At 39.0% G+C, this 27,498-nt stretch overlaps 2 protein-coding genes across 5 annotated transcripts in view; one reads left to right on the top strand and one right to left on the bottom strand.

The window, feature by feature from the left end:
- Window positions 1–5,965, top strand: part of UGGT2 (UDP-glucose glycoprotein glucosyltransferase 2) — an 81,474-nt gene extending 75,509 nt beyond the window's left edge. For all 4 annotated transcript variants that reach the window (XM_074535629.1, XM_074535630.1, XM_005495577.4 and 1 more), the window contains one exon: window positions 745–5,965. In XM_074535629.1, coding sequence (XP_074391730.1) covers window positions 745–767 — 23 coding nt within the window. In that variant the 3' untranslated portion in view covers window positions 768–5,965. The remainder of the gene's footprint in view (window positions 1–744) is intronic.
- DNAJC3 (DnaJ heat shock protein family (Hsp40) member C3) overlaps window positions 4,506–27,498 on the bottom strand; it is a 29,443-nt gene continuing 6,450 nt past the window's right edge. The window contains exons 3-12 of the mRNA XM_005495576.4: window positions 25,234–25,358; window positions 24,155–24,229; window positions 18,439–18,591; window positions 16,990–17,171; window positions 14,951–15,070; window positions 13,093–13,198; window positions 12,877–12,997; window positions 8,977–9,109; window positions 8,081–8,229; window positions 4,506–7,648 (exon numbers count right to left, since the gene is read on the bottom strand). Of these exons, the coding sequence (XP_005495633.1) occupies window positions 7,491–7,648; window positions 8,081–8,229; window positions 8,977–9,109; window positions 12,877–12,997; window positions 13,093–13,198; window positions 14,951–15,070; window positions 16,990–17,171; window positions 18,439–18,591; window positions 24,155–24,229; window positions 25,234–25,358 (1,322 nt within the window). The 3' untranslated portion in view covers window positions 4,506–7,490. The remainder of the gene's footprint in view (window positions 7,649–8,080; window positions 8,230–8,976; window positions 9,110–12,876; window positions 12,998–13,092; window positions 13,199–14,950; window positions 15,071–16,989; window positions 17,172–18,438; window positions 18,592–24,154; window positions 24,230–25,233; window positions 25,359–27,498) is intronic.

The following is a 27,498-nucleotide window of genomic DNA, read 5'->3' as shown; positions in this document are numbered from 1 at the left end:
CAAACCCTCTTGTTTCATGCCAGAAATAAGAGAAAGCTCAGTGGTCCTGTTCCTGCACCTCAAACACAGCCAACAGTCACGTTATTTTAGCCACAAATATTAAGTAAAGCACATTAGCTTAGACTTCACTTGGATAATCTAAAGCTCATGTCTATTAAGCAGTTGGGGACTGAGTGTTAATTTGCCTCTGCATCTCCCTCTCTCTCTCTAGACTTACCTATCCAAGCCTTTTTGCACTAGACTAAATTCTGTTTTCGTTAGTTTGAGGCTGAGGTTTGGTTTTTTGTTTGTTTGGGGGTTCTTGTTGTTGCTTTGTTTGGCTTTTTTTCAACTAAAATTGTTTTAAACTGAATTAATTAAATAGCATGAAAGCCCCAGACAAACAAAACCCAAAAGCAAAAGAAAAACCACAAACACATAGAAGTACTCCGAGTAAAACATGACTTCTTGGACTAATGGACAAAATGAAAAGATGATCTGAGCACTCAAGGTTTAAGAAAAAATGAGCAGATAAATATTTATAAGTCTTGGGTGGAAGAACAAATTCACTTTTCCTTTTAAAGAATTCTTAGTGGGTTTTATTCTTCATGAAAGCTTCTGGTCAGCTTGTAGCAAGGCTCCAAAAATGAAATTCATGAACTGAGTGTTTAGCAGGAAATGGCAAGTAAAAGGCTTTCTCCACATCTTACAAACCCAGGCACTGCCTCTGTGTAACTTTTGTGTATTTTTCCCCTTTGGCTCCAGGGCTCAAGCACGATGAACTTTAGCACAGCCCGTGACCAGCAATGGTGACAGCTCCAGAGTTTTCTGGGAAGGACTGAACAGAATTTACAGCTGTTACATTGGCACTATTTACAGCATTCTTTAATGTGAAGTCAAGTATTTTATAACTTAAAGTGTTATTTAAAACATTTTAAATGCAATACAAAAATGAGAAATCCACAGGTACTTGGGGGTTTGGGGTTTTTTAAGTGGTATGGAGCAGCTTTCCCAATGGCTTTTTCTTTTCCTTCTCTAAAGTACATTTTGCCCAGAGGACTTTGGAATATGAAGGAAGATGTGTTCAGCATTGTCAGTCCAGGGGAGGACACACACATTAAATATGTACTTGAAAACTGTTTTGTGCATATTCCATGCATTAGGCTACTGTATTTAAATACCATAATTTTGGTTATATTCCCATAGTTCTGTCCCCCAAGAAATGCTGTGGTCACAATAAAAAATTTCATAAAAAATGAGATGTCTAATTTAGGCCACACAAAGATAACTCCACATGGAAGCTAAAGCAAGGAATGACACTCTTCATTTATTATGCAGGTTTGCTACACTCTTAAGAGATTCTTAAAACTAATTTTTTATTCTTAGGCTCCTTTTGGCCACTTAAATAGTGTGTGATAAAATTCCATTATGGTTTTGGTTGAGGTGATTTTCCAACCAGCATACATTGTATCAGAAGGTCAGTACCTGAAAGCTGCTTCTACTCACTTTTGGTTATCATCATCCTGTTTATAACTGAAAAGAAAATAATAAAATACATGAATATTTTTTGACTATCAGTGGTGTCTCCTGTAATTTTCTAAACCTGTACTCACAAAACTGTTACTTTAATGGGATACTGACATTTTGATCCCACAAAAATTGCAGGGAAAAGTTCTTGCAATACCCATTTTTGAAAATGGGGAATTTGTGTCTCCAATTGAAATCTAGTGCCTTAAATACACACCTTGTTGTTCAGGCTATGCTGGTTTCAAAATGGGATTGGATGAGACCACACTTTCTTATAAGAAGTCTTCCAGTTTAAATGCTTGAAGTTGCACAAGACCATGTAATTAGCACTAAGCGGGTGAAGCAGCAAGGATTGCACATTATTTCCATAGCAGCAAATAACTGGATAAACAAGTAGAGAAATGAAGCAGATTTTGTATGCACTGTCATTGTCCTCAGCTGTTGGTTACTTACCATTTCTTACTGTGAGTATTTAAAATCACATGTTGCTGGTATTTTCCAAGCCCTATTACTAAGGAATGTGAGACATGCAGATTTTTTTACAGCTCTCTGTATTTTCTGTGGTTTTACCTTGATGTATTTTGAACATTTTTAACATGTCACATACAGGTTTTTAAATGCCTGTGTAGGGATTTCCTTTTTATGAAGTACCCAATGGAGTATTTCCTGTGCAACCCAATAGCAAAAGTCAGTAAAGCCTAATGTCAGTTCCCTTTATGTCTGACCCTTTTCAGTGCAGCAGTTGTTTTGTTATGCTTGTTCTCTTAATTACTTCAGGATATCATGCGGGATATCGTGCACCATTACTAAAAATCCCACTCATAAAAAGGAAGTAACTGATTTGCCATAGCAGAGGACAAAAGCCCTCAAACCATTATTCAAGTGTTCGCTGCATGATTTTATTTTATTTGCAAAATATTTTTGAGATTTATACTTCTATCCTGCTGCCTGACTCGGCAGCAGCATTTCACATGGATCTGCCTTGGTATTCCAAGCTTGAAGCATATATTGGAAAACTTGTTTTAGGACAGAAGTTAAAGGTTTTTTTAAGAAACCTTAGTTCTCTTTAATTATGATTATCTGTGTGAGCATGTTATGCAGTATAAAAAGTGGGTAATTCATGCACTGATTTCATGTACATTTTCTCTGTAGCATCCTGTTCTTTTTAAAATTGGGTTACCTCTACTGGCTTTAAAAAAAGAAATAGTTCTTTAAATACTATTTCCTTGAGATTGCTTAAATGATTAGAATATAATTTTATAAATGTAATTTGTTGGAGATAATTTTGAAGATGTAAAAGGTTTAATGCAATCTTCTAGTGTTTTCTATATTTGTACAAAATGTTCTAGTTGGTTTTTTTTTCCTGCATAATACTACTTTCAAAGAAAGCTTTTTTTAATATACAATGCTTTATAAAATAAGAAAGGTCCCACAAACTTATTCACTACTTTTTAAAAGATCTCTTTAAAGCAGCACTTTGCGTCATTAGCATGCCATTATGTTTTAATCCTAAATCCATGGATTGTGTATGTTGTACTAAATATTAAAAGGTTCCACTGGAGAAGCAAAGATGGATTGTTCTCTGCTCTCCCTTTCTCTATTACACAATTATCATTCCCTACTTGGCTAACAGAGCCAAAGAAAGTAAATGGCAGCAAGTCCTCAACTGCCTTTCCTCTACCCAAAGTGTTTTTGTAGGGAAGCAACAGCAGTGTTCACATCCAGGCATCTGCTGTGAGGTGAGATGCAGAGGTGCAGAGAGAGCTCTGTGCTGTGCCCTGTGAAAGGGATGAAAATACATGCTGCTTTGGTGTTGCCAAAACATGGTGCTGCTCGGTAAATAAGCAAAAGAATATTTGAACTATTCAAATGAAGGAGTTTTACAGTTTATATTCCTATGACAGTGTCTTTTCTATGCCTTGATCTTGAGGTCAGCTGGTAAGTTTAACAGAAAATGAATAAACCAGGCATTAGTGCAGTATTGTTGATGAGCCAGAGCTTTATTTAGTATTAAAAATATTTCTCAGGTTCTCTTAGGTTCCTTTTAACCAGTCCCTGAATCAGTCTGAGACTTCATGGAATCATAGGATAGCAGGTTGGAAAGGACCTCAAGAATCACCTGGTCCAGCCTTCTTTGGCAAAAGTACCTTTGGTCCAGGCAATATGATTCAGCACCCTATCAGGCAAATCTTATTGTTCCAACACGAGAATCCAGCATTTCCTGGGGATATTCCAAGGGCTGGATGTTCTCACTGTGAAATCAGCACTCAACAGGGCTTCTACAGTTGCTGTGGTTAACTTCTATACATCAAGGTTCTCTTCCACACAGAACGTGGCTGCTTCCTCCTCTTGTCCCCCCTCTGCAGCAGTGCCCTGCACAACTCCAGCTTCAAACCTGAAGAGAAGCATGAGGAAAGAAGGGAAGACAAATACACAGCAGTGCTTTCTTGTCATCATAAATATCTTTATTGTGAAAAATACCATAAAATAATTCCCACAGTTCTAGAAAAAACAGTTCTTGCTTTGTAGATTTATGATTCCATATAAAGACATTTTATAATTTGAAACATTTGATAAATCTCTGGCTAACTTTACTTACCCTTCTTAAAACATGAAACTGCTACTTAGTAATTTACTGAGGGCAAAAAAAAAAAAAAGTCATTCTCCCATTAATTTTGTTACGGCTTTATGGATAAAAGTGTGTATTACAGAGCAAAAAATACCTTACAATAAGGCACTTTTAAATACAACTAACCTGCTATGATATCCTGGCTAGTTTCCAGCAAAGCTCCTATAAGCCCTAAACAGAAGAATAATGCTTGTTCCAAACACCAGTCTGAAAACTGAAATGATAACAAGCGTTAAGGTTTGTTGTTTGTTGTTTTTTTTTAAGTTTAAACTAATACATTTTCTGCATATGTCACAAGTTTGAGCTCTTCAGTTTGTAATTCACTTGGACTCTCTTATAATACTGATCAATTATCATATCTGTATTTTACACCAAGCAACATATGCTCTCCCCACCTTCATTTTAAAACAGGTTGGAAACGAGTTTATTAAAACTGAAAGAACTCCACAGAGAAAGTTTGCAATCTACATACAGGCCAATGATGGGAACAATGTTTCATGCACATCTCAGGGTTGACAAACTACTGAGACATTTTACTTCTGTGTTCAGTTACTGAACATTATTGCACTATAGACACCCACGAATAAATAAAAGGCGGCTTCAGCTTCCTTGCGTGTTGCCTGCACCATTAACACTCAGCATGGGACCAGCACTTCATTTGCCAGAGTCATGTCAGGAAATGCAGCGCCGGAGCTGGAGAGCCTTGCAACATAAATGGCTTCTTTTAAACACAACTTGGTCTGGTTTCCCAGAATGCCTCAATGCCCTTCAAAACAGCACTGGGGTGGTAACACTTCTTGTGCCCAGCAGCTGCTCAATAGTAGAAAGCCTTGTTCTCTGCTGTCGTGTTTTGCTATTGTTTCCAAGAACCTGTCTTCCAACAAAAGGAATCTATGAACAGCAATCATGCATCAATCATCTTCCTTCTTCTACTGACTACATTCAAGCTTTTTTGTTCTTAAAATGTCATTTCCTCGTTCCCATTCATTCATTTTCAAAATGCACACAGTCCTTTTTTGTTTGTCTCTGTCCCGCTGCCTCCGAGAAACAAACGCACACTGCTCCAAAATCAGTGCATTGCATGAAGAATTTACTCATGAGGGAACATCTTATTCCTTCTCTAGACAAAAAAAATTAAACCTCAGGAAACAATTCTCTCAGCTCAAGCTTTTAAAGCTGCACAAGGGCAGTCCTTTGAAAGAGAACTTATTTCCAGCAGTCCCCTGGCACACAAGCACAGCTGGCTGTAGTCTTTACTGTGACTTTGCACAGCCCAGCCAGTCCTGCATGTACGCAATCGGGCACATCGCTCACGCTGCTCACTCAATACTCCTGTAAAAGCAGCCCCTGCTGTAGCGAACAAGGCAATACCCGAGTGTTCAATGGCTCACACACAGCCCAGGGCCAGCACAGCTGGCTGGAGCTCACCCCTTAGGGCAGAGGGCTGACCAGAGCCACAGGAGGACGTGGACAGCTGCCCCCCACAGACACCTGCCCAACCCGAGGTCCTGCCAGCAAGCAGCAGGTGCACAGAGGCCAAGCCACAGGGCAGCAGGCTCCTCACTGTGCAGTCAGTTCCTGTGTCTGAGCCCCAGCCCCTGAGAGCTGTGCCAGCCTTGAGTGCTCTCAACAGCCCTGGGCATCTCCAACACTTCAAGTAAAAATATTTCCGACACGTCACAAGCACAAGTTGAACTTGTAGAAAGTCATTCAACTTAGTGAACATCCAACACTGGAGTTTAAGAGGCTGCTGTGGTGGTTTCTAAACCATTAGAAAACACCAAACAACCTCCTCAGTTTGAAGATAATTTTGTGAACACTGACCTTTAATTTGCTGTTGAAAAACATTTTACAAAGCTGCATGGCCTCGCAGTTATGTTGGTGAAGTACTTGAGGCAGGAGCCAAGGGTTCTGCTTCAGCAGCAACTTCATCTACAGTAAGAAACCCCTCCCTTTCAGACTCAAGGCCTTATTTGCTAATTTCATTTGTTTCACTGAGGCTGCTTAGGTTTTCAAGTGCCAGGAGTTGAAGCAAGAGAAGACTCCTATCAGCTGATTATTGTTTTCCAGTTAAAATCCAATCAAGAGAACATTGATGAACTGTAATTCTTGCATTCCAAGAAAATGGCTGCTGATGAAACTCAGTAATTATGTCAGTAATTATGACAGATGCAGTTACAGAATGAGAAGACTCCTCACTCCTACCAGCTGCAGCCCTGGTAACACCACACAGCGCATTCACACAACTCCACCAACTACACCAAACCCATTTTAAGTATGTGCATATAGAAAAAATTAGAAACAGACTTTTGGCTAGTGGGAAGTGAGTCCCTCTTTTTGCACACAGCTGTCTCTGCAGTACCGATGCTGTTACATGAAACATAAAATTACTACAATTTCATGTAGTACTAACTCTCTGTTGCATCATCCAGCAGAACTGAAGTTGTATTGCATGGTAAGGCTGGAGTTAATAACACATTCCTGCAGTACACTCACATCACAACCTGTCTCAGTTCTGACTTTATGTACAGAACCAACAAATTGCTGCAGAGTCAGGGAAATGTCACATCAAATTTTCTGCTCAAATTTGAAGCAGATACTTTGTTGAAGTGCAAACTACTCAAAAATCATACCTAAACAAACACCCAAAAATCACATTAAGAAAAGAAGTGTTCTGAAAATCAAGTCTTTCCCCCCAGTCCCACCTCACTGCTGACAATTCCACCAAGGAAGTCACCCCAATTAATTTCAGGTTAGTGAACAACAAAGTGAGCAGTATTTCAGCTACAGTTACCCCCAAGCACTCTTTGTCCAGTGATTGTTGGGACTGGTTCAGTGCACAGCCTCTTCCCCACCCCTGGCACTGCCATCACCAATCCAGCAGGTGGCCACTTGGGTTTCCTCTGAAAAATACTGGGAGATGGATCATTCTGCTGAGCACAACCAACAGTTTGTTAACGTAGAGACTACTGTAACTACCCTTGCCATGTTTATTAGGCCCCAATCCACAAAAATATTTACATGCATTTTTATCTTTAAGCATATACTTGAATTCTAAATTTAAAGTGTTGTCCTAAGTAGCATCTTACTGTTTTTTCCATCCGTAGGAATAAACGTGTCCTGCATACCCACAGCAAATACATAGGCAGCACAACCCCCATCAGCGTGAGCTTGTCAAGCTCATCACAAACCAAACCCAACAAAAGAAAAAAGGAGCTTTCCTCTAGTGCAGTAAGACTCTGGGTTAAGGACAACATTATAGAAATTAAGATTTTGGGTCTTGAACTGAGAGACTTTTTATTTTTCAATGAATTAAGTAAAAAACAGCAGCAGCCACCCAGAAACAGTCTTGGCTCTAACTGAAGTGAAATTTGAATGTAAATGGTCCTCCTCCAGAACCAAAGGGGTTGAATCCTTGCCACGTGTTCCAGCTCCGGTGGAACGGGTTGTTGCCGCCCTGCTGACTCTCCGCATCCAATGGGTCCTCTCCCGCATCAAACTTCCGCCGCATTTCTGGAGGAAACAAAACCCAGGTGGAATCATGGAACAGCAATAACAGGGCTTCCCCAGAGTACTTCAGCTGCTGTTATAACCTAAATGCAGTTTGCAATAGTACTCGAAGCACAAGGAGACACACATATCCTTGACATAAGTATATCCAGAGTTGGTCAATCCTAGAAAGCTCTATAAGACGTTATCCCTAGAAGACACCTTCAAAATATAATTTCTATTTGACTTTTGTTAAAAGTCACTGAAACACAATAAGTAAAGATTACATCTGACTTCCCACAACAGACTGGATACAAGTGTTAGTGTACTGCTTTCTCAAGATGGGTAAAGGCAGAAAGGGAAAAAGGGAAGCTGAAATGCTTGTTATGACCTACACGTTTATTTTGACCTTGATGTAAAAAAAGTAACTAAAATAAGAAGCCACTGCATCATTACCTGGGTCAGTGAGGACTTCTTTAGCAGCTGCAATATCGATGAATTTCTTCTCTGCTTTCTTTTTTTCTTCCTCACTCTGGAAGTTATCAGGGTGCCACTGGGATGCCAGCTTTCTGTAAGCTTTTATGATTTCTTGCTTTCGAGCATTTCTAGATGGATAAAGTTACAGATAACTTCATTTTCTGACTGCCCAAATGCCACACTAATAAAGTTTAAAATAAACACTGAGACACCAATTAAGAGCAACAACAAAGTTATGAGGTGCTGTTAACCTTCTGCAAGTGGCATTGAGGACTACACAAAACAAAGGAAGCAAGCTCCAACCTTAAGCAAAGATTGCTCACTCTCTCCTTCACCACCCATATACTTCTCTTGGAAAGATGCTACTGCCAGTGACTGCAGAATATAGTTCTCAGTCTGAGGAATTTGCCATCAGACGAATAACAAAAACCAGATCAAATTAGTTCCCAATTGGAAGGACGACCAAGACTAGTTCAGAACTTTGCTTGCTCCTCATTAGCAAGGGAAGTTCTTCAGTCAGTCCTTCCAGATCCATCACACTATCTATCACAATTTTTGTTACTTTCAGTAATTGTTGCCAGTCTTCATTTCTTCCCCAACTCATCCGTATGACTCAGGGTCATCTATACTAAGAATTTCTTCCCAAAGAATTTATTTCCTCTCTTCTTGCTTGTTTTTCCATTCTTTCTAAAGGAATTGTAAACAAATGTCACTTTACAAGCTGAACATTAAAAATTAGTACAGCAGAAGAGTGAAGATAGCAAGATACAGAACAAAAATTAACACTCAGCAGAACAAATTCAAGTGATCAGCCCTAGAAGTGCTAGTTTAAATAACCACCTTTTACATCATCATCTCTGGAATTAGTATCTCACCTTTTTACTCCCAGGATTTTATAATAATCCCTCTTCTGTGATTGCTTCAGCATTCTCTGGGCACGTTCCAGCCCTTCCCGAATCTGTTGGTCATTTTCACTATTGGCTTGAGCAGTCTCATAGTCTTTAATAGCTTTTATAAAAAAAAAGGCAATGAAAAAAGGTTTTACTACTCTACAAACTTCCAGTTAAAGAATTCAGCCACTCAACAAAACTGAAGCTATATCATTACCATACAGAAACAGCAAAACTTTAGTTTCAACATTACATGTTTTGGGACTTTTTCTTAAATTAGAAAATAATGGAATAGAGGAAATTCACTTTCACACATGAATTAGGTAATTTTCTTTCTTTAGGTTCATCACACTTGTGGGAAATGAAAAAGAAGGGAGGGTACCAAGGAGGTCACCACATTCTCTGGACATTACTACAGCCACAAGGATGAACATAATGCATATCCTGGACTGGGATGAAGACAGAAACCAAGAAGAAAGATTCAGCAATTAGTACCTGAAAAGCTCACTGCACATCAGTCCCACATTGTTGTTCAACTGAAGGATGAATTAACCAGAGCCCTTAAATGAATACTCATTCTTCTCCCCCAGTCTGCACTCAATCAACACAATAGAAAGTCTCTTCCTCTTTAGTGACTATAAAGACAGATTTCAGACTACCAGTAAGTTCATATTGTTAGCAAAATGCAAATATTGGCTTTTTACACCTCTGCATGCATAATATGCAAAGTTGTATTTTAGAGGTTTTTTTCCCAAAGGCATGCTCTCACTTTTATTTCAAGAGTTTCATTTCTCAGGAATGAAGGGAAGAGACGACGTTTTTAAGAAATTTGAGGTCTACGCTTCTTTAAGTAAATTCTAGTATTATTGCAAGTTCTTAAGACACCAAGTAGATATATTCTTTAATATCAAAATTTATCAAGGGAAGCAAATTGAAGTCTTTAATAAGACTGCTCTTCTTTCACTGTTACAATAATCCTCAAGCTCTCATTCGCAGATCCAAGTCTCTTAAGTTTCTCAAGTTAGACAAAGTACTTGCATCAGATTATTTCCAAGCAGATGCTATTTCTCAGCAGGTGTTACATTTGTTTTTCACTGTTTCTGAGCAAGACAGCAGGAAGTGCTAATGAATTTGTATTACCCTGACATCTGATACCACTGCAATCTTGTTTCAGTTACTGAAAAAAAAACCCTCCAAAAAGTATTGCCAGAGCCTAAACAATTTCCTAGGCTACTACAAATCAAACGAAATTTCTATTTATTTTCACATCACAGGACATTGCCTTTGCTGCTTAAAGCATTCTGGTTTATGCTTGTATTTTTAATAATTTGTCCAGTCATTTAAAAAAAAAAAAAAACAAAACCAAAACAGGAGTGTGCACTAATATCTGTGCTGAATATATGCTATCAAAACTAATAAAAGCAGTGAAAATGCAGGATTTCATAATGCTGCTTTATTACACCAATAATGTTAAGCCCCACTGAACTTCATGTGCTTCAGGTAATACTAGGAGGGGCTAGGAGAACATCCTGCCAAAGGCAGCTTCGATTGCTCAGCCTCACTGAGCACCACATCACCATGGAGGGAAACCTGCTCAGGGGTCAACTACCTGCCATGACAGTATTAGATTCCTCTTCTTTTTTGTTTAATCAACTCCCTTATTTAAGGACTGCAAGCATTAAGCACAGGGGAAGGTGTTTCAGTGCTGCACACTGCAGAGGGAATGCATCCAGCACACTCTGCAAGTACACACTGCCCTTTCCCTCTTTCATTTTGATGGTACACTTCAGTGTAGGGATTTTCCTCTTCCAGAGAGCTAATTGCTCTCTCCATCTGAGGGGTGAAGGTTGGAAGCAGGTGGAAAAGGATGGCAACTTCATGACCACAAGAAGTTTGCTATAAAGCCAGGAGACTTATTACTAATTCCTGGTATGTCAACTGAGATATTTAATCAATTCTTTTGAGTCACTATTTCTAAAAGCAGTAGTACCTCACAAGCAAACAGAAGAGTCACTGCTACTTGTTACTGGCCTGCTATTTCAGGAAACTTCCTTTCATCCTGCTCCATGACACGAAAGGAACAACTATTTCCCAATGTCACTTTCAGTTTAAATACTTCAGTCAAATCTAACTCTCATTATTTCAATACAGGAATCTTCATGATCTCTCAAAAGGTAATGATATTGTATCTCTAAACAACTTTGCTGGCTTTGGTATCTTGCCTGAGTTTTTCAAATGGTGACAGATTAATTCTGTATGTGGAATGATAGCCAATTTCCCATCAAATATGAGTAACTGCAGACAACCTACATCCATGCCAAGACTGTTACAGAAATAACAAAACCACTTTATGCTCTTACTGAAGCCTCTACAGTAGTAGAGTGGGGAGGGGAAAAAAAGAAAACACAAAAATTAGTATGTTTTGACCAATTTTGAAACAGCAAGGCAGGTTTTTTCCTTTTTTGACAAAACTTGTGCTCTAGATAGATAAGACTCCTGTACTTATGAGGTATGCCAGAAATGGAGTCATTAAACATCTGTCTCCGTAGACAAGCCCTGGATCCCATGTGATTATGAAGTAATTAAAACCATCTCATGAACACAGCTATACAAAGTGAATTGCATCTTGAACACTTAACAGTAATCACCTTCAAAGTTCTGAATTACAAGTACTTTGAAATTTCCTACCTTTAACAGGAAAATAGGTGCCTCCAGCTTGAAAGTATTTTTGAGGGAAGAATGAGAATCATTTTACCCCTTTAAATATGAGAGTACAATTTTAATTGCTCTGGTGTTCTCTGTGGCAAAGAGAAACCAGCCATCAAAAGATAAATGCAGACACCTCCAGGCAGATGAACAGTAATGGGCTGCAATGCTGTTGATGGAGGCTCTGCTGGAAGGCAGAGGATAACTACATCCACCTCGCTGCTGTCAAGGGCAGGGGGAAGGCACAGGAGATGTTACACAATCTGGAGAAGCACAGTTCTGCTCCAGCATGGTTCTTCACTTGGAAGCAGGCTAGGCCAAGCCCAGCATGCACCAGCACAGGAAATATGCTCTCCCAGACCCCAGATATGTGCTCTGTTTCCTTATATCCTGTAACAGGGAGGCATTTGCCCCAGCACAAGACCAGGCTGGCTGTCTGCATTTGTGCAGAACCTTGTTAAAAAACTTTTCTTTCTTCCCAAATGCTACAGTTTGAGTCACCCTCCCTGGAGGTACTGAAAAGTGATGTAGATATGGCACTTGGAGGCACTTGGTGTAGTGGTGCACTTGGCAGTGCTGGGTTAATGGCTGGACTTGATAATCTCAGAGGTCATTTCTATCACTCCATGTAATAGGATGCATAGTACTGAAACTCCATATGGAAAATGCAGCCTCAGGAATAGAATCAATTTACTCTCTGAGCAAGACTACAGAGATCCATGGAAGGAGAAGCAATGGCTGTTACCTTCCTCTGCCCTCAGCACATGCTAGGGAAGAGAACTGTATTATTTCATGCTGCCATCTCAAGACATGAAAATGAAGCTCCTAAAATGGATTTACATTGCCCTAACTCTAATTACCTTTTACCTAAATGCAATTCTCTGACATTGCTGATTATATAAAATGTCTCTGAGTTGAGTAATCTGCACAGTCTCATAAAACATCCTGAACACAGTCCACTGTTGTAAAGACTACTCTGCTGTAGATAAAACAAGTACATTCCACTTACACTAATCAAGGCAAAATTACCACCAAGTAGTTTTGTAAATCTGCAACTACCAGGTCTAATTAAGGATAACATGGTGTAGAATCAAAGTGCATGTTGAAAAAAAGCCTTTGAAACACTGACTACATTTTAAACATATACATTAAGCATGTGCCAATGGCATAAAAGTGTACCTTCTTCATACATGTCTTCTAGCAAATAAGCTTCTGCTCTGTCTTTCAGGGCATTCACATTGGTTGGCTCCAGCTGCAGAACTTCTGAACAAAGTTTGATGGCTTCTGTAGCCTGCTGGTTCTAGAGAGGCAAAAGTAAAACCAAACTCATGTAGTTGTGCAAGTTTTGTTTCATGTTTGTCTTGAAGACATTTAGAGGGAGATAAGCAGAATTACCTTTGATAAGCAGTGACAGATCCTTTCTTTGGCACGAGTAGAATAAACTGGGACTTCTGGCTCAGTTTTCATTACAGACTCATATTTACTGATAGCATCTTCATACCTGTTGAAACCATAAAGCGTAATATCATGAAATGTAATCACTGTCTCAGGGCGTTGCATTTTATTTAAAAATTCTTAAAATTCACAGATTCTCCCATCCTTCTACCAAAGGACCTTCCCTTCAATAGCCTTAAAGTTGAGGTGTGAAACAACAGTGCAAAGAAAACTTGCAGGCACTTCAAGAATTACATTCCCATTCCCTTCTCTGTGCTGAGACAGAAGAGCAGGCACTGGGCCTGCACTCAGGCTTATGCACAAGGTAACAACAGCAATCCTTCACAATGCACAGCCAAGGGTCTCCAGACTTGCCTCCTGTCCAACATGACACTCCACTTCAAAATAAGCATCTTCCCCACTGATACCTGAGATGGACTCAGTCCTGTGCTCACAGTAAGAGTCCAGATTATCTGCACAAGGTACCTATTCACAGAGGTACAAAAAAGCTCCTTATGCCAGTTTTAATCAGACAGATGTTTTCTCCTTTTCTTTTCACAAGTCACAAAGTCAAGTGTTATTTTGCTGTGAAGATCTCAAAATGCTAAAGTTACATGGCTTGAGTGAGAAACAGATTAGAACATCTACCTAAAAATACAAGAGTGAGACTGAATTCACGGGTTGCTACAAGTTAGAGAAACACAAGCTCTCAGACTCCCCGAAACTTCGCTGATGCTGTATTAAATAAGCGAAAAGAGTCCAAATTCTGGCTTAGTAAAACTGGCATCAGTTCTGTTTATTCACACTCCTGATGTGCTTCATTTAAAAAAGCCACCTTGACAATATCTAATGATTTGTTCAGGGTCCTTAAAGCTGGATGTCATGTGCTTGGGAACACAAAATTAAAGTAAAGCAAGAACTACAAGAATATGAAGGCACTGTCTATCATTGAACAGGGTGCACGATAAAAAAGCTTATCAGTCAGAACCACTTCTGCCATCAAGGCACTGCAGAGTTACTAAGTGGTTTTAGTCTTCAGATATGGTCCTTTCATCACTCTTAGAAATCTTCTCATCTAACCCCACTGCCCACACAGGGCCACCTCCAGAAATCTGCCTACAACTGTGTCCAAAATGCTTTTGTATAACTCTTAAGTGGGGAGACTCCATACCCCCACTGGACAACCTGCACCAGTGGAAATGAGGCAGTGCAAAAAGCATATCTTCATGTTTCAAGGGAATTTCACGTTTCAGTTTGCACCCACGGGCCTGATCCCACCACAGAACACCACCGAGCAGAGGCTGGCTCCACCCTCTCTGCACCCTCCCTTCAGGTACCTTGATGAAATCCCCCTGTAGCAGAGAAGTCTCAGGGCAAACACTCTCAGCCTCCCCAGCCTTGCCTTGCAGAAGAGAGATGCTCCTCGCCTCCAATCTCAGTGGAACTTCACTGGACTTTATCAGTAGTTTCATCTCTCCTGCACTGGGGAGCCCAGTGCCCAGGTGGGGTTCCCATCAGTGCTGAGTAATAATATATGAGAGCTGAAAACTCCCATCCCTATGTTTGTCTTACTACCTGCTGCAGAAAGAAGTTCAGTATGCAAAAGGGACACGGGGGCATCAGAAGGAATCAGAATAGAATAGTTGCTATGCAAGTCAATATTTATTTTAATTGTAATTTGAGAGCTCTGCTCAGTACCCACTTCAACTGACACATGCAAAAAGCATCACTTTAATCAGCTCCTCAATCAGTAAGTTGGTGCCTCAATTGTGGGTTTTTTCTATTTTTTTTTCCTTTATATATATCAGTGAATACTTACCTGCCTTCTTTGATGAATTCCTCTGCTGACTCGATCTGCTTATTGAGTTTCTTTACTTGCTTATAGAGAGAGAAGCATTGCTTATGGTCTTGGTCCAGCTTCAGACACTCCCGCACCTCACTTTTCACAGGGAGGTAAGAAGCGAAAAAGAAAACACCAAAACAACACACCTAGGTCACCACATACCATGAAATTTTACCAGGAGACATAATGCAGCATTTATAAACTGTTCAGAATAACACTTGAGTTCTTCCACAGATCTCTCCCTTCACTCAAATATTAATATAAAGTAAGGCCAAAAAGAGTCTTCCAAAACATACAGGGATACGTATCTGGATTTGATTTTAATTCTTTTGTATTGTCAAACACACAAAAGATTAAATGCTACATAAATAACTGACTAAACAGCTGAAGAGTACCTTTGAAGAAAAAGGCACTCTGTGAAAGAAATTATATTCAGCAGTTATCAGATGAATAGATAGGAAAATTACCATCAGTTCTAACTCAGATATATTACAAAATTCCTACATTCAAGTGTATTTTGTATCACTTGAAATCGAAAGCTCAACTAAGGCACAACCCTCCTTGATGGAATCTCAGCCAAGCCTGAGGCTGATGTTTCACCATGAAGAATGTTTAATCAGACTCTGATTAGTGAAAATGTGTGTCAAAATAAAACAAAGTCTAAAAAAAACCCCCAAAACGCCTCCAGAATGCAGTCATATGAGGGAATAAACATTATGGATCCCACAGAGTCGTCATAGCACAACCACTATGTCAATTTCAGGAAGAGATTACAAAATCTTATTCTGTTCCTAAGCCCAGACAAAAATATCTTACAGTCTGAAAATAATTAGGCCTTTAAGAGGAAGAAACTAAGGGAAGGATAACAAATAGCACCCAGCAAGTTCAAGAGCCATAGAACTCTTTCTCAGCATATCTCATGATGCAAAAATTAATGGTATCAGATAAGAATAAAGGAAAAAGGCTTATCCCTTTCTTTCTGATTCCGTTCTGCTCTTCAACAGTGCCCTCAATCGTGCTTTTAAATACCACCTACCCATGAAATCACTGCCAAAGGGACAGCCACCTCCCAAAAGTCATCACAGAAGTGACCTATGAGCTCACAAGATTAAGTAGGCTCTGGAAAGGGAATGCCTAATGCAAATCAATTAATTTCATGTTTACTTTTGGCCAGCTATAAAACAAAATTTTGCAAGTATAATCACATGCAGTTTCCATCTGCCAAGGAAAGAAACACAGGCTTTTTCCGTTCTCTTCACCTTACTGAAGGGACTCTGTGGCAGAAATAATATTGGAAGGATTCTGGAGATGAAGGCAGCACATCTGAAATTATGATTGGCACAGAAACAACTCCTGTGCAATAGGAAGAATTCCATCATTTGTGCAGCTAGGCACAGAGCACAAACTGAACAGTCCAGACAGGGCAAGGGCAGTTATCTGCCAGACTGACAAGGGACATATGGGAATAAGACCTTAAATTTAACTCAGTGTGAATAAAAGGACAGGGCATTATCAAAAAGTCATCCAGGACTGTCTGCAGGAATGAGAGGCAAACAGCTCTGCACCCCAAGCTCTTCATACTTGGAAGCTCACGTACTTTCTATTTATTCTTAAGCTTGTAACATAATGTAGACATCTTCTGTTTGCACCTTAAATTCAACAGAGGTTTAAGGTTAAAAGAAAAATTCCACTAGAGGAAATTTAGAAAAGCATTTCCTTCTAGGAGAAACACAATGAAAACAGCACTTGTAAGCAGCTCTGATGGAGAGGGACTCTGGCTTCTGCTTTAGGAAACAAGGTGCCTGGAACCATTGATGGCTGGTCTTGCCAAGAACAAACATGGGTTTCTTCACTGCCAATCCTCAGTTTCTAGAATGAAACTCCCTTTATCAGATCTAGACCACAGCTGATTCTCCATCCAAACCTCACACAAGAGATACTTCATGATTTATCATTGCCTATATAATTATATTTTCTGTCTCAATTATAATGATTAGAGCAAATAGCAAAATTACCTGAGAGATAATTCATGGTCCCCCAGCTGATAATATATTTTGCTGATTTTATAGAAGGCTTCAGTGTTATCATTCTTTAATTTGGCAGCAGCTTTCAAGTCACTAATGGCTTTGCTTGGTTCCCCTTCCTTTATGTAACACTCTGCTCGAAGTTCCCGTAGCTCTGCATCCCAAACACAAACCTTGAGAAATCAAAATTAAAGCTTGTTTTTGGTCCATAACACTTCACTTCTTTTGCTCCCCAAAAGAAAACTCCCATTTAATTTCACTTTGCCAACTGCAACAGCATAAGGTTCAAGCTGCATGCAGAGCTCATGAAATTAGCATCTCTGCTTCCTGGTGGATGCTGTGATGCACCTGCCCAAACAGAAAAACAAAGGCCTGAAAATTTTGTAAATGATGCAATGAACTCATGCAGAGAGATGAATTAAATCTACTGGCATTGCTTAAACTGGGACAGTCTGTTGAGCCTCCAGGAAAGGATATCAGAATCATAAATTATTGTATCTTCCCAAAAGAATAGAGGTAATGAACAGCAAGGACCAAGCTGTCGGTTGTTCTCCAGGAAGAAGCCTGTGGGTAAGATGCAGCTCCACCAAGTTTGACCTTAATATCTGGATTTTAAGAATAAAGAGAGGTAAAATTCTCACAGTAAGGCAAAACTAATTACTCATGAGGAACTGCCTATCAAAATTTGATTTAGGGAATTAAATCTGTCTAAGTCTTATAAGTTGTCTGGAAATTATCTTCTTAGAGGAGGCTTTCCTGCTTTTCCACGCTACCTCCCCATAAACCAATTCCTGCACTGTGGCAGTTCCATCACCAAAAGCTCCAAGGTTGTAAACTCCAAGTCAACAGCACTAATTTGTATGTGCAAAGTCATTAGTATATGACACACAAAATGCCCACATGATTAGTTATTTACACGTGCCCTATCAGGCTATTTACACCAATTAAAATTCAACAAATACAGCTACCTAAGGAACAAGATGAAAATTCAGCTAGCTACCTACATTTTTAATTTTGTGGGTTTTTTTGAAGTCTTTTTTGCTTCATTTTCTCAAGACTAAAACTGTCTGCATATATACAATGAAAAATCCAGATTAAAAAAACCCTGTAACTCCTATACTTGGCAAAACTTCATTGATTTCAGAAAAACTTCTTCCCAGCTTCCCCAAGAATAACAAATTGTAGAAAAACAGGAAAGTATAATCAATAAAGTTATCTGGAAGTGAAGTTTAACTGAAGTACCTATAAGACAGACTATGACTTCTTCTGCAGCTAGTGCTCAGCCCTCTCCTCTCTCCAACACTACTACAGATCCATAGTGCTCAGCAAAACTAAACTGGTTACACCAAAGTTATTTTCACATCAGTAAAGAAACTATTAAACAAAAACAAAGATGACAAAAGCTCTTACTTTTACAGTACCATTTGACTTAACACTTACTGCCAAGATTTCATCAAGAAGAGAAATAGCAGCTCCATAATCCTCTTGCTTGTAGGCAGATAATGCCTGTGAATGTAGGCGCTGCAACTCATCAGATTTTGTCAGCTGAGTCTGGGCTTCTTTTTCCTCATTATTGCTAGGATTGGATTTGAGCTGCAAACATGAACAAGAAAAGAGACTCAAATGCTTATTCAAGGATCTCTTTCAGTTCCATAAATAGTCATATAATGGAGAACTGCCTAAAGCTGAGAATAAAGTGAGTTCCCAAACTCCACAGGAAGCATTTCTACCTCTGAACTTCAGAAGAAAGAAACATTCTGAGATTGAATGCAAGACGTCAGAAGTCAGAGAAACCCAGTTCTTCATGCCTGATCAATCATCACTGGACACATCAAACACAACAGTCACTGTCCCCCATCACCTGCTGGACGCTGTGGACCTCTTTGTAACCTAATTAATTCACCTCTACTATCAGCTGTTAAATGCTGCACTCCTCAGCAGAAACAGGGTAATCACGTGGCCTAATTGCATCTCTCCCTTTAAGCACTATACATATTTATTACTTCATAGCAGAAATAAATGAAACATGTTCCAGACAGTTGTTACTGTGAAGTTGTGTTTCTTACATCTTCCTCACAAAGACTGGATGCAGCAGCAAGTTAATTGGCTACAACCAGGGAAAAGACTCAGCTGGGCAGTCATGCATTCTGTTTCTTACATAGTTTTAAACAAGTCTAACATTTTGTCTACAAGGACTCTCATTTCTCTTAACCCCTCTCTGAGCAAGTGGAAGTCATTACATTGTACTTGCCTCTTTCATTTAGGCGGGTTTATCTTTTCAAAGAAAAAATTTAAAAATATCTTTCAGGCAACTTTACTATCACCCAGGAAGATACACATGGCCAGAGAATCTCAGCCATACCCTTGCAAAGCCAGGGAATTTGTAGCATTACTGCAGCTTGAAAGAAGCACTGACTTCACACTTGCTGCTGATCAGAATGACTTTCAAAGTCTAAAAGGGACAAATCAGCACGACTTTTTTTTGTTTGTTTTGAAGTAAAAACTTGTATTATCTTGCATTCTATACATAGAATGTGAGCTGAAGTCACTCAAAGACATCCAGTACTTTTTTCTTTCCTCATTTATCTTGAAGTGGCCACTTCTCTTTTTCTCACCAGTAAGTTCTTGAAAGACATGTATTTTGTTCTTATGTCTCTAACATAATTCAACTTCAGCCCTCAGATGTCCTTTACCAGAATTTCCCCTGGTTCTACCACTAGAGTATATGAAAGGAAAGAGCCTAAATGCTATATCAAAATCATGCACAAGTCCCACACTTGGTCTTCAATTCCTCTTTAAAAATCTTGAGCCCTATGGAATTTTTTATTTCACCTGGCAAAAGTCAAGTTGTACCTAGACCTGAAAATTCTCCTTTATTCCCTATGCTATCCTTCAGCAAGAGGAGAGGAATGTGATTAAAGAGTTTTCTTTCTTTGTAAGATTCCCAATGTAAGCCTCACAAAGCTTTTCTTCTGGTTAGAACTCTGCCTACAAGCCCTTGATGCTGTGCATCCAGTCTCTCCCTAAAATCTGGAGCTTGTAGCAGAGGCAAATTTCTACTCCTGTAATTTCAAAAAATACCAAGTCTACAAAACTCTCTGAAGTTCTGAACTCCTTAGTTCCAGCACACTTGTTTGATTTCTTCCTTAATTTCTCAGCATTTCCTCCTTAAAAATGAAGAGCCTTTGGTATGGATAAGCCTTACACTTCCATAAAAACTTAGGGTAACACCACACTCCTTAGACTCACAGTATGTTTCTTGTAATGTATTTGGAGAAAATGTCAGTGCAATATGAAAAGCAATGTTACAATCATGGAGGCAAGTCCAACAGTAACCAAGACCATTTGAGTCAATCATCCTAGGTAATTTTAGGCAGCACAACATGTCCAGTTAAAGACAGGGAAATTTTTCAAGGTATCATTCAAACAAAAGTCATTGAGAGTGTGCTACAGTATGATGAAAATATACACTCATAAGTTCCTAACAAGTAATAGTATATTGCTATGATGCTTAAATAAGTAACATGAACTAAAGCAAAAAGAAGCCAGCTCATTCAGTTTGTGAAAAACATCCTGAAGGGAACTGAGGGAACCTCCATGGTTTGTGGTATCTAAGAGCAAGACATCCATGCACTCAAGGACAGTGCACAGATGAAAGCCCTGCACTGGTAACATATCAGGTAACACAGCTAAAATGACAGAGAAAAAAAAAAACAAGGAAATATTTAAATACCTTTTATTCTTTAGCTCGGAAGCTACAGATGATCACTGTAGCATAGAGGAATGTATTGGAAATATCTAATGTTATATTAAATATCTCAGATGGGGTTAAGAGAGCCTCAAACAGCCAACTAGATTGCCCAGTAACTTAACCCAATTTGATTAACTTACAGTGCCATAAGATGGCCTCTCCCACCTACATCCACAACAGTACCATTACACATACCAACTAACCATGGAAAGCTGTTGCCCAATGTATTTTGCAACAGGCAAGGGTTTAGATGAGGAAGCAATTGCAGATGTACAGAGCTCAGTCTCTTAGTCTTGGCTGACACCTAGTGGAACTAGAAGCGGTGCCTTCAGTGTCGAGCCTTGAAGTGTTTGTTCTTCCAATGCAGACAGAATTGTCTATTTGGGACACTTCCATTTACAGTATTTATTGCAATAAATTGCACTGTGTTACAGCTGGTCTTAAAAGAGACTAGAATTTGAAAGAAATATAACAATTTCATCCTTTCCTCACTTTCCAATAGACAAGGAGGAAGTTCTGCTCTAATTCTGTGCCTTCTGTAGAATTCACCACCTCAAATGCTTTTATGAGCATTTCCTCTGGAACATAAGCAGTCACTGACAACACTGAAAGGCACGCACACAGGGCTGCCAGGATTTGCATTGTTTTTGTCACCTTTCCAGAAGGCCTTCCATCAATGAAAGTATGCCAATATCCCTTTTATTTTCAGTCACAATCACATGCTTACAGGTAAAATAAACATTCCAGGGCTTTCATGGCTCGAGGCCCTGGACATGAATGTTGATGAACCCTCACATCTGTCCTGCTGGCTTCTGTTAATCAGAAACCACTAACCCAAACAGAAAGAACTTGATATTAAAGCATATGAACACTAAAGCAAAGTTGTAGCAGAGAAATAATTACTATTCATACAGCATGAGCAACAACTTTAGAAAATCACCACAGGAATTCTGCTTACTCCTTGTTTCATGTGGAAAACCTGACCCATGTAAAACATTTAATCAGCTTGATTCATCTGTAGGCCAAAAGGAGAGGTTTCTAGAAATGTAGTATTGCTTAATATGTGAAGGCATAAGTCTGAATCACACCCTCTAGCCAAACCTCGTGATTAATTTCAGCCAACAGGAAAGTACAGAGCACAAAAAAAAAAAAAGATAGCTAAAAATAACACATGAAGGCTGAATCTCAAGAGGCTCAGCTCCCAAAAAGGAATACTGTATCCTTTGCAGCTAGGCATTTCCACTGCCTGCTCTCACACTAGCACTGCCTCACAAGGCAGCCAGCACCAATATGCCAGAGAGGACAGGAATATACAGACAAACTGCTCAGCAATCAATCACTTAAAGATATTTAGGGTGCGCACCATGAAACCTTCTCCTGATACTATGAAATTATATAGAAAGAATTTGAATATATGAATTTTCTTTCCACATTAAAGGACAGGTTTATTGTTTTATATGAATAGTTATAACGTTTTTGTAAGTTCTACACAAAGCCACTGGTCTGACAAGCTGCTAAAGTTTACCTGTTATCCTTCCCTCCATTTAGATGGGCTGAATTTTTCTTGCCTTCTCTCCCTCAAAAATGATTGCATCTCCTAAATTACTGAGACCTTTTTTTAAGGAACATGACTACAAGAGAAGGAATGAGAAATCTGCAAGATTTAGAAAACAAGGAAAACCCCTCAAAGAAACAGGTATTTTACTTAAAGATTTCAAGGTATGTAGCACAATTTAACCCACTCCACACATGAACAATTTAACCTATTGCAAATTACTACTTTAGTATTTACTCATTTTGCTTGAATATATTGTACTTAACTGAAAATTATGCTCTTCAAAACAGACCACTCTAAGTATATAGACAATGTTGTTCATAGAACAAAGGAAAATAGAAGTCAGATTAAGAACTAATATGCTCATTTCCTAAATTAGCTTCTGGGAAGAAACTCTGCTCTACTTCAGACTTCAAGCCTGATTGAGTATTGTAACTATTTGACTGGTCAAAAGCAGCATATAAATTTTTGCAGCAGGTTTAGCAATAGGAAAAGATATTTTACAGTTGACTGGAGAAACAATTCCATGTGCAGCATTAAGCAATACTTCAAGAAACAGTAACTGCAAAGAGATGCACACAGAGACTCCCAATCAACCCTGACACTGCATAACTGTTACTGCAGTAGCTGTGTCCTCAGTTAATCCCAGCTGAAAACTCTCTCCCAGCTTTGCAGACAGCAGGGCTGTGCTGCTCTCAGACCACACACTCCTCAGCAACTGACTGAGGAAGAAGCAGCCAGAGGTGCCATTGCTATATGAACGTGAGAATAAGCTGCCGGAGCTCTGCTACAGACACAAGAACTGCCTGGTGCATTTCTACCTGCAAGAGCCACTCCTCATAGCTGTCCTGCAGAACATACAGAATAACCACTCCAGTTTTGTCATCCACACTTCCTAGTAAGAGTTCCATTAAACAGCTGAAATCTGGACCACACAGCTTCTTTTTTCATCAGTCTCTTCAGAGACAGCCAACAAGACAGCATCTGTTACCTTGCAAATTCTTCTTCTTTAGGCTTAAGGGACACACCAGCTGTTCAAACTAGCAACTCTTGAAGAGCAAGCAAGAATGAAGAACATTTCTTATGTATACTCATATTTACATGAATTTTGTGCAATAGAGAGGAAATTTAAATTCACATTCATTGAGAGCTTTTTTTTTCTGGGGTTAGCTCAGTTTAGCTTTGCAGTATAGGGCTGAAATGCACAAAATACTCAAAACTAAAAACAGCTCAAGTGAGTTTTAGGTGGGTAATATCCAACTACTTGTAGCTGGAAGCTGCACAATTCTTGATCATGAAGAGAAAGTACTGTCAGATAGGCATGAACATGGAGAACTCTGCAGATTAGGAGACAGAGGGACACCACTGAAATGTACTGATTTAACTGCTCAGTGGCTAAACTAACAGTCAACAATTCTTTTGCAACAGGTAAAAAGAGACAGGAACCTGCACAGGTTGATGCATGATGCCCCTAGTGACTTCCCAGGGAGACATCAATACGGTGATGTAAACCAGAGTTCAACTACATCACTCTTTTCTGAATGCAGGCTGCTCCCTTCAGCTACCAGTAAGCAGAGATCATGAAGTATCAGGCACACACAAGAAAGACTTTCCCAAGTGCTCCTTTGTTTCAGACAACACTCCATTCCATCTGCATCACTATACTGCAACTTCACTGGCCATTTATTCATACAAAAGCTGCTTAGCCACTATGCCTGCAAAGAACAGGAAAGACAAACTCAGGCCTAGATAGCACATACTCTATAGAGCATCAGAGTTCAGATGTGACCTTGGCTCAGAAGCCAGTCTTAAAAAGTAGTGATGTAGCTCCACACTGGTCTCCAACTTACCACATTTTTAAAGTCATCCTCTGCTTCATCAAATTTTCCTTGCTTAAGCAATAAGTGTCCTCTTTGTAATCTTGCCTGAAAGGAAACATAACTTTTTATTTACAAATGGGAATTGAGCAAAGTATGAACACAAGTTTCATTTTAGTATAGCTAACAAGCTGAAACAGAGATCATGACACTCATTCTTTGTCTTTTTGATTTAATAATGTTCTTATAAGGCCTCTTCAATGGCAAAGGACTGCTCTGCACCAGAACTGAAGGACAAAAAGCAGACAATTTTAATGAAAAGAACTCATGTAAGAAGTTTCACAAATCAAAGTGAATGAGACTTTACACCACTTTCCTGATTATAACTGCTTATATATTAAATAGCAGAAATAATAAACAATTCACACATTTAATTATTTCATTAAACTCTCAGAATAATAGAAGCTAAGTAAAAAGAAAAGTCAGTGATTTAGAAGACTTTGATTTCTAATATGAATATTTTCATACAACAGTGAATTTAACATTTGCTCCTTTGTTGTCAACTACACAGGACATGCCACTGCCCACAAAAAAGAGGCAAGAGAATCAGTTGGAGAGGACTTCAGCATCAGTTTCCAACAAGCAAGGCAGTCTCCACATATAGTACATAGAATGGAGAAAGGGGTAAGCAGATCTGAGCTTGCAATAGTCACACAGGAATTCAATGAGATTAGGACAGTTACTGTGGAGAACAGATACCTCAAATCTAACACTGATAAAGACAAAAAAAACCCCAGAGGCATCTGTGTGCTTTCTTATCCCAAATGGCAAAGCCTTGGTGAACAGAATGACCACAAGTGAGAGAAATGTTTAGTATAAATCCATGAACTTAGTTAAACTAGTAGTTACTCAAATAACTGTCTAGACTGTACTCAACATTGTTGCAAATTAAGGCACATAAACCATTGCTATTATTTGACCCACTTTAAAGCCCTCTGAGGGACAATGTATTCTCTATTCCTGTTGAGCAAAGTCTGAAAAAAAAGCCAAACCTTCTTTGAAGCAGTTTTTTTTTTTACACTTGAACAATCTTCAGTTCTAGTAATACTTACTGATGTGAAGTCCTGCTTTAATTCAACCACTTTACTTAAATCGCGAATTGCTGCTTTAGATTTGCCCATGGCTAAGTACACTGTGGCTCTTCTGTAATAAGCAATGTAGTTCTCAGAGTCTCCCTCTGCAAACGAACAAACAGTAATCAGAATACTATCCCAAAGCTACTGAAATTTCTGGTACAATGGAACTGTAATGACTAAAAATATATCATCTGACTTTTAAGCCCTGAAAACAATGGTATACGTTAATAAGACATAAAATTTGCAACATTATGCCAGAAGTATTTTCTATGCAGTTTAATTATTTAACAATAAAGATTACACAAATACTGTAAATGCCAAATAATTGAGAGTGAAGGTCAAATATGCATGTGGCCTTCAACCCAATATTGGAATACAGAAAACCTTTCACTACACTATTAAAAACATAATAATCAATCCAGAATTTGCAGACAAGAACATCCACATCTGAGGAACAGAAATAGTATTCTTCCTCCTCACATCATCTGAGGCTGAAGTTGAACTTCAAAATAAATGGAAGAAATAGCACCACTGAAAATCTTACTATCATCAACGAAGTTTCATAGCTGGCCACCTCCATTACCAAGAAGAAGCCATCTGCACTCTTCCTCTACAGTATCTTGGTTGTGAAGATGCTAATCTCCAGAGCTGAAATTTAACAGGCACTCCCATGCTGTATGCCTCTTTGTATGTCAGCATTATAAACATCATATAAATTCAACTGTTAATACCCTTAAAAAAAGGCAGCACTGAGCCCTAAAGGTATATGCTAGGTACAAATCAACAGCTGAAATAAAGGAACTTGATTAATACACAAAGGATGAAAGGTAGGAAAAAGCTAACATAGAAAGCACATTCCAGCACCAGATGATTATCTGACACATAGTTTTGCCTCAGTACTTCAGCAACAGTAATGAACAGCAATTGACACCCAGACAGAAGGCATAAGCTGGGATGGAAGAAAGAGCTGAAAATTTAACTGAAGAGAGGCAATATGGACAGCAGTTCTCATCTATTTCAGATGTTTGCAAAAAAACCAAAAATAGACTGGCTGAGGCAAGACAGAAAAATCTATTTACCTCACAGTCTACAACGATGCAGTACAGCCAGGAAAGAATTCTTACCTCCTCACAAGCACAGTTGGCAAACCATGTTTAAAATCTTTTCAAAAAGGCAAAATCCAAAGAAGGCTGATGAAAATGAGGCAACCAGGCTAAAATCAGCATCCAAATAAGAATCCCATAAAGGTCACAACTGAGGTGGTCACACCATATTTGTACAAGCTGCTCGTGCACAGCTGGCAAAGCAGTGGGTTTCACCCACACAGGCACCTCACACCACTGCTGCCTCTACAACACCACCAGGACCCCCACAGCCACACACTGAACTGCTCTGGTCTCCTCATCAATCCAAGTCCAAGTTTGCCAACCGGTTATAAAGGAAAAAGTCAGGCTGTAGCACTAACTGTGCACAGACCCCACAGAAGTGCTTTGGCAGTGACATACAAACCAAAGGAGTAACAGACTGCATCTAGGTGGAACAAGGACCTTCCATAACAGAAAAAAAGGAAGTTGCCTCCTCCAGTCTCTTTATATAAGGGAAATTGATCTTGGAGAATGCGAAGAAAATATTAATAACTCAGAAGAAACCCATATTTCCTTTACATCTCAGTATTAAACCAAGGCATAAATTAAAAAGTATCAACAGTACGACTCATCATGTATAACATCTTCACAGTATTCTTTTCACAGAGAAAAAAAATGCACTCGTACACATCACAACAAAGTCCAACAACTTAAAACAGCACCATGCAATTAAGAAACTGTAGTGTTAATGGACAATGCTTTTTACTGGTGCTGTCTCTATGCTTCAATTAAAGGATTTTCATCAGCTAAGTTGCTTTAAAATTCTTAAAAGCAAACATTTAACTTCTCAGGTTGCTGAAAATGCACAATACCAAACAAGAACAAACTGACTATTTGACTACAGGAGAGGGACAATTTTGCTCTCCACTGCCAACTCAGTATCTCAAACTTGCGGCATCAGTTTCACTGAGATACCACCTACTTCAAGATTTAATTAAGAAAAAATAAGAAGAGAGAGAGAGACTATTTTAAACATTGAATTTTTTACAGCACTGGATAAGAGAAAGCATGGATAAAGTCAGCCTTTCAAAGACATACTCATACTTTGAAAAACATCATAAAGATGAAACCTGATCTTGATGGTAATAGACAGACA

Source organism: Zonotrichia albicollis, chromosome 2 (genome assembly GCF_047830755.1).
Source record: "Zonotrichia albicollis isolate bZonAlb1 chromosome 2, bZonAlb1.hap1, whole genome shotgun sequence".
Taxonomy (NCBI): domain Eukaryota; kingdom Metazoa; phylum Chordata; class Aves; order Passeriformes; family Passerellidae; genus Zonotrichia; species Zonotrichia albicollis.
This window is presented reverse-complemented; position numbering and strand designations above follow the sequence as displayed.